General features: G+C 42.1%; 1 protein-coding gene across 1 annotated transcript; it reads left to right on the top strand.

Moving 5' to 3' along the window:
- Window positions 1-879: 879 nt before the first annotated feature.
- LOC139693380 (streptococcal hemagglutinin-like) lies at window positions 880-6,614 on the top strand. The gene is made up of 2 exons (XM_071591508.1): window positions 880-1,075; window positions 5,380-6,614. Exons 1-2 carry the CDS (start codon window positions 880-882, stop codon window positions 6,612-6,614), a joined length of 1,431 nt encoding a protein of 476 aa, XP_071447609.1.
- Window positions 6,615-7,265: the final 651 nt, after the last annotated feature.

Genomic DNA, 7,265 nt, shown 5'->3' with positions numbered 1-7,265 from the left:
AAATGGTTCGTCCCTGTTCGCATCAAATTTTTGTCAAATTATTCATGAAAATATCATTTTTATTTCCATTGCTTCTTCCAAAACGCTTTTTTCGCCTCATTAGTTTCACGTCTCAGATAATTATTCAACCCTTTATACTTTCATCCACCTAATTCTCTCGTATATAGTACTTTTTATTCCATTGTTTCTCTGTAAATTTCCCATTTAATATTCCTAAAGTTTCGTTTCCAGCTTTCAATATCCTTATTTTAATATTCTCATTGTTCTATTGGGCATGTATTTCTATCCTTAATTATAGTTTTCTCAACAGCCTCTTCCTTTCTTATCGTCCCGGTCAATGTTCTATGTACCTCTTCCTTAGCTGTCTTTCATTTTTTTCCCTTTGAATTTGACATTACACTCCCTTAGTACTAAGATATGGAGTCCGCATCCATTCCTAGGAAACCGTGCGAATGTATCTCATTGTTCCTAAATTGATAACTTTATTTATCTTTGGAAATGTTCTAAGTGTATCTAGACGTATTTCAATAAAATACGATATCGGTCTCCGAACTCAGCGTCATAAACATTACCTGCGACTGTGATAAAAGATATGGCGCTTTCCACGCGAATACCGACTTATGGTGAAACCTCAGAACCCCCACCGGGTAAAATTTGTCGAAGTTTCGAGGGACGACTGGTCAATCATGTTCGGGGCTGAAATGTTCAGCTTCAGCTCAAAATACAGTCTTCGGCCCTGAAGATCATTGACGATTCGTTCTTCATAAATTCGGTAGTTATGCAAAATTTCACGAAGGGAAGATTTCGAGTATAGTACAACAGGGTCGTGTGGATAAAAAAATAAATCTATGACAATGGTTTTTGTCCTTAATGATTATCATGACGGAATTCCACGAAATATGGAATGGTCTAAACTACTGGGAGGACACATCATTGCTTCCGCTACCAAATTTCCGGGAGGCCATCAGAACTCGCAAGAATTTTCAGAACGCCAATAATGGGGAGGGTTTTCTTTGCTGGAACTCGACGGAGGGTGAAGAGATAGAGAAGAAGATGGTGAGGTATAGTGCTACGGGTTAGGAAAAAAGGACGGTCACGGGGATAAGGAATAGCGTCCTCTAGAAGACGGCTTAATCATAACGAATATCATAATAGAATGTGTATAATTACGAGTTTTTTTCCTTCCGTTGAGAAAGGTAGTTGTGCCGCCAAAATATTCAAGAAACAAATCTGTATCTTTATTTTGTATGTCTACGTTTTCAAACTCACCGCCACGCTTGCGATTGACCTTATGTACGTGTAAATATAGTATATATACCTACATAGGTGATATAATTATCCATATGGTATACGTATAATTACTTCCATCTCTTCCGATGAAGACGGAGCTGAATTCCGTCGAAATGATCAAGAAATACCGTGTGAGTGATATTTTTGTGTTCTTATATTGTTTGTTGCTATCCAATTTTGTTGTTCAACACTTCCATGTTACTTTGACGAAATCATCTATGTATATATATATAGTATATATATATATATATATATATATATATATATATATATATATATATATATATATATATATATATATATGGGTCGCGGTAGTTCAGTGGGTAGAGCGTTGGACTGCTGACCGGAGGGTCCCGGGTTCGATTCCCGGGCAAGGTACTCTGGGCACCTGCAGCTCCACCCAAGCTATGTGATTTTTCGGGTACCAGATCTTCCTGGGAAACCATTACCGGCACAGGGAAAGGAACTGGCTATACTATAAATATATTATATATATATATATTAATATTATAAACCGACTCGATATAATCGATATAAAATATTGATTATATAGAAACACTCACATGAGCAGTATAATATTTGGTATGTATTTCGTACACACACACACACACATATATATATATATATACAGTATATATATATATATATATACTTAACGAGTATAACATATACGTATAACATATAGTTATCTTTACAAAGCCATATTTACAAGCTTTTTCATCTTCATTAAATAGCCACGATCCTATTTCATCTTAGCGAGACTGCACATAATACTCGTAGAAGCTGTATATGTTATAGTGAATCCGCAGTTCCTAGTTTCCATGAACTTAACTTCAACTCTCTCTCCATCCCCATAAATATTAGCCACTTTACCCAAGCACCACTGCTTCGAGCCACTGGATGCACCAAAGAAATATCCCAATCTTTCGACAACTCAGGTCACAAGACGTCTGAGAGTTGTTTGCTGATATTTGCTCGTATCTTACCTCTTCACAGTTCCAACATTCTTCTTCGCTAAGAAAAGTAAAAAACAAATATGCGTATAATTATTTAGGTATTGATATGGTCCAGTTAAACATCTTATCTAACTCTCATACCTTCCAGTCAGACTACGTCTCTTATCCTCCCCTCCTGTCTCCGGTCTTCCGATCCTGCGGCCTTTTCTCTCACCCATCACACCATTCTTCTCTCAGTATTTTGCATCATACTTAATCTCTCTTCCCTCCAACTCCTCGCTAAGAAAAAAGAATTCACTTTACTTTCATTGTCGAAGGCGTAAGGAATACCAAAACGTTTCGACCTTTGTGTGAGTGTCATTTTTATGTGTTTGGTGTTTTAATATTTATCTCTTGATGCATAGCATTTTTTTGCCTCTTGTCAGCGTTTGTTAGGGTATATATGACGCACAGTACGATTTGAAAAAATTGTGATATGATAAAGGAAAACTAATTAGAGGATGTATTAGGACGAACACCATGGATGAGTAAATGACCAAGGGAAAAAATGAAACTAATTTTTGACCCTCGGATCTCGGAAATGACATATTTTTTCGATAGAAATTTATTTATCATTTGTGTTCGTCCTTGTTTCCTTACCTGTTTTCCTTCACCCCATACCCAACGCACCCTATGACCGAGTATCGTTTCTCCGCATATTCCTTCTTCGCGTTCGCAATGGAAGCCGAGGCACTCTTGCCGACCCTGCGGGGTGAAGGGCGACGTTTCCTAGATTGTTGGTTTGAGGGTTGGGGGGAGGGCGGAGGAAGAACGATGGGAGAGGGATAGTAGGAGGGACCCGAAACGAGGAAAAAAATGACGGCGATAAATACTCTGAGGTACCGAGGATGGAAACACGGTTTTTCCCATTGTGATTGTAATTTCGTCCGAGGGAGTGGGGGGGACCGTCACATTTGATTGCAGGGTCTTTTTGGGCGGGGACGATTAGGGTACGGGGGGATTGGGATGGGGGAATGGGTCCGGAGGTCGGGCGAGGCGTGCTGTGTGGGGGCGGGGGTAAGGCGGAGAGTGGGGATGGGAAGGGTGCGGGAGGAGAAATGGGTACCGGAGTTGTTGCAGGGGCGGGGTAGGGAGTTTCCCTACCGTCCGTCCTTTTTCCAGTCGGGAACATTGACGACATGCTTGCAATCGCAAGCGGAGACAAATCGCTCCCGACCGAAAAGAATATTAAGGTTTCTGCGTCATTTGTCCTGTGGGGGGGGGAGGGGGGGAGGTTTTATATTGCGCGGATAGTAGTCCCTCTTTGCACATGCCATGAAAGACATCGGCGAAAGTGTGCGTGACAGATGGCATGGCTTTGTGAAACGAAGTAATGAAGGCTGCTTTCTTGAGACAAATGTGAATTCATTCTCCGGGGAACCACATGGTTCTTTCGCCTAACCCCAGCTAACGATATAGAATACTACTTTGAGTAATTGATTCAAAGACCACTATGCTTCATATTCCATTATTAAAATATCTATAATTTTTCCGCCATCTTAAAATTAAGTGCAGCTCAAGGTTTAGCCATGCCTCATTGATTCAAATCTTGACACCGTGCAATCTTTCATTTGAAAAACATCTCCATGACAATGCTAACCTTTTTCTAGTGGATTGGACGCAAAATTAATTTACTCCATATGTACGTTCAAAATTTATTTTGTTGCACAATTTTTATTCTTATCCTTGAATTTTAAGGCTAAACTAGGAGTGGAAAAGATTGCAAACATTTAGGGAGCCTATTAAAAAGTAATTATCAGAAGCGCTAAGAGCAGAAGACAGAATCGACTCTGTGACGCGGGCTTTACTGAGCGAATTAGTGTTTTTGTAGAATGCTATACATATATACTTTATTGTCCACTCTGCAGTAAAAATATGGTTTAGGTTAAATTGCAGTTATTTTTAAAGCTGATTTTCCCAAAAAATGAATGTTAGAAATTTTCATATTAAAGTTTGGGAAGCAGTAGCCTGACGGGTTAGGATACATTTTTGATGGCTCCAGGTAACCACTGCTATAATTCTAATCCCTGACTAACAAGATATCCCAAAACCCCATGCTGTATATTACAACAATAACTCATATTTGTATATTCAGAAGATATTTATATTTTTCAATAAGCTAAAAATATCCTCAAAGAATTTTATAGGAAACATATACGTACCTACGCATAGTTGACAAGGATGCTATAATTTGAGGAGATAGGATATATCTGTGCATAGATATACATAGAATGTTGGCTGTTAGAGTGCACGTGAACGATTGGACACATATGACAAGAGGTAGATTACGATATGCGTTTGGGATAAAAGGAGGGAGGAAACTATTGAGGGATAATAGAGTAAATATGATATGTTTAACTGAGAATGTATGGAAGGTTGAAATGGAAGGCCAAATTTTAGACAATCTAAAAAGCAATGACGAATAATGGACGGAATAAACGACTCAATAAATTATGAACAAATGAATAAAATAATTTTCCAATCTAATAGTATAGTATAGAATGAATCTTAGAACTCCACAAGGAAGAATGATACTCTTTATGGACTGCCGAACCCCAATTCTCCAAGGATGTAGTACATAACGAGACAATTTTTCAAATTCTGAAAAACTGTGGGACATGCCGCAACAGTAACTTTTAACGGAGTGATCCGCTAATATGCATTTCAATGCAACAATTTCAGAGTGTGAAAATCATTGATCACTCTGAAATTGTTGCATTGGGATTATTTTTGTCTTTTCAAAAATCCATTGAAATTTTTCGTCATAAGGTAATCAATGTATAGACCTTGCATATGTGCAAACATGATTATAAGTACGTATTGTATTAAAGATGGTTAAATGAATACCTAATAATTCGACTTGTGATTACGTTGCTGTACCTATAATCATTTAAAATATTTTCAACGGTGAAGATTATTCTTCCTCAATTCTTTCTACTTGTACATTTATATAGAAAACATGAACCCATCGGAAATCGTCTAAAAGTGATAAATTTCTTAGGATAGTATTTAATTTTCAATTTTATGGAAAATACGTGCATTCCTTGTAACGGTACCAATTTCCTATAACGGTTCTCTTTCTCCTTTTCCACAGACGCCCTTGCAACACCCTGCACGGAGGGATCGGTAGCCATTAACGGTACGTCCAAAGTCCATCGGAAAGCCTCCAGCGGTTCCTCCTGTCAAACTTGCCCGCCGCCGCGGTGTCACTGTGGCGTCCTCAAGGGAAGCCACCACCACCACCACCAGCCGACCGCGGGCGTGGCAGCCGTGGCCTGCAAGGCCTGCAGGGGTGGCAGAGAGGCCTTCCACTCCCAGGGCACGATCGTGGGGCACCACCTACGACAATCCTCGTCCTCCCTCGCCACACTATCCTCGTCGACGGCCTCCTCTTCCAGTTCCACCACTACATCCACGACTTCCAGCACCAGCGGCACCTCCGCGGCCTACGAAAGGCTCCTCCAGCAACCCTGGACGGGCGTCGCGGCTCCCCCGCAGTTCCATACCCCGGCGGTACCTTTCAGTCGCGCGCACCAGCACGGCAGTGTCGGCCACGGTCACCATTACTCGCGGAATTCGGCCTCCAGAGCCCAGGGGGAGCAGACAGGCCTGGAGGGCGCATCCGTCGCCGCGACGCCGCCGGTTATGACCTCGACCGTGCAGCTAAGACGGTCGGCCTCATCCTGGGCGGGCGCCGGAGCGGCCAAGAGGAGCCGCGTCTCCGCAGCCAATTCGTCCGCCGACGTCGTTACCACATCATCGGTCTGCGTTGCTTCCTCCTCCACAGTCACCCGTGGGAGTGACCAGTGGTCGTCGTCGAATTCTTTCATGCAGACTTCAATTGCTGCGGCACCATCCCTCACACCCGCGAACATTTTGCCACCGATCATGAATGGTGGCTGGCTACCCTCCGCCAACCACCAGGATTGTAGAGACAAAGACTGCAGCAGCATTTGCAAGACCTGTTGTTCCTCTTCATCCGCAGCCATATCTATGAACAATAATAATGTCTCGGCTGACAACAACAACTTAGTCATACCTTCTAACACATCTGCCATGATCAGCGAAGATAACCAAGTTGCAGATATGACCTGCATTCCTCAGCAACAGTTGCATCCATACCAAACTTCCATACAGGAACAGCACCAGCCTCAAATCCAAACAGAACAGGAGCAAGAAGAGTCCCAGCAGCAGTTGGCGAACACCTCCCTGTCTCAGCAGCAGCAGTGGAACACGCACTACGGGGTCAGCAACTGCAGAGGTGCTAGTGAAGACGGGAGCCGGATACATTGGAACAATGAAAACTCCTTGAGACTCTTCCAGGTTTAGTTCCGCATTCAGAAATCTGGAATACTGATAGTCATCAATCACCCTGAACGGAATTTTCTTGGTGATATCATTATAATCAAATGCGCCTTCACTGAATCCAATTACTCCTTATCCCCCCCAGCGTAGTCTTTATATCTATCGCGTCGTTTGTGCATGGGTAGGAAATAAGTCTGTTTCTCAAAGCGGTCACTTTAGACGTGAAAAAAATTGACGTTGATTCTTCCTTCCGGTGCCGTCCGTTCGTCGGGCTTGACTCGATCGTGGACACCTGCCTTTTAGTCTATCGAACGCAACCCGTTTCGACTGCATTGCATACCTAAACTCAACTAAAGCGTATAAGATCAATCATGAGTAATGTGGCAATATATGTAGTAGTTCACCTTGGAGCAGTCAGTAGGGACTTGACTCCTTGGGCATCATAAGTTGTCCGTCAACCCTTAAATATGTCGTCTTTAGTTTGAATTGTGTGCTTGAATTCGCTCAATTTGTAGAATTGTTGGTCCAATTTGCATTGAAGGACGCGTTGCTGACTCCGTGTTCGCGTAAATGTTTTTCGTTAATTCAACGCCCTCACCCGATAATTCGTTCGCCTTCCCACCCTTATCCACCGTGCTGTGATAGTCACGAGGGTCCCCAGGTATACCCTAGAAA

Source organism: Hetaerina americana, unplaced genomic scaffold (assembly GCF_022747635.1).
Source record: "Hetaerina americana unplaced genomic scaffold, ioHetAmer1.1.p SCAF_48, whole genome shotgun sequence".
Lineage (NCBI taxonomy): Eukaryota > Metazoa > Arthropoda > Insecta > Odonata > Calopterygidae > Hetaerina > Hetaerina americana.
Note: the sequence above shows the minus strand (reverse complement) of the source record. Positions and strands in the feature narration are given on the sequence as shown.

Bases quoted from the DNA above. Each gene is read 5' to 3' on its own strand.
- LOC139693380 (XM_071591508.1), top strand. From the start codon at position 880: ATGACGGAATTCCACGAAATATGGAATGGTCTAAACTACTGGGAGGAC. The intron at 1,076-5,379 runs GTTAGGAAAAAA...CCTTTTCCACAG, and splicing joins GGTGAGGTATAGTGCTACGG to ACGCCCTTGCAACACCCTGC.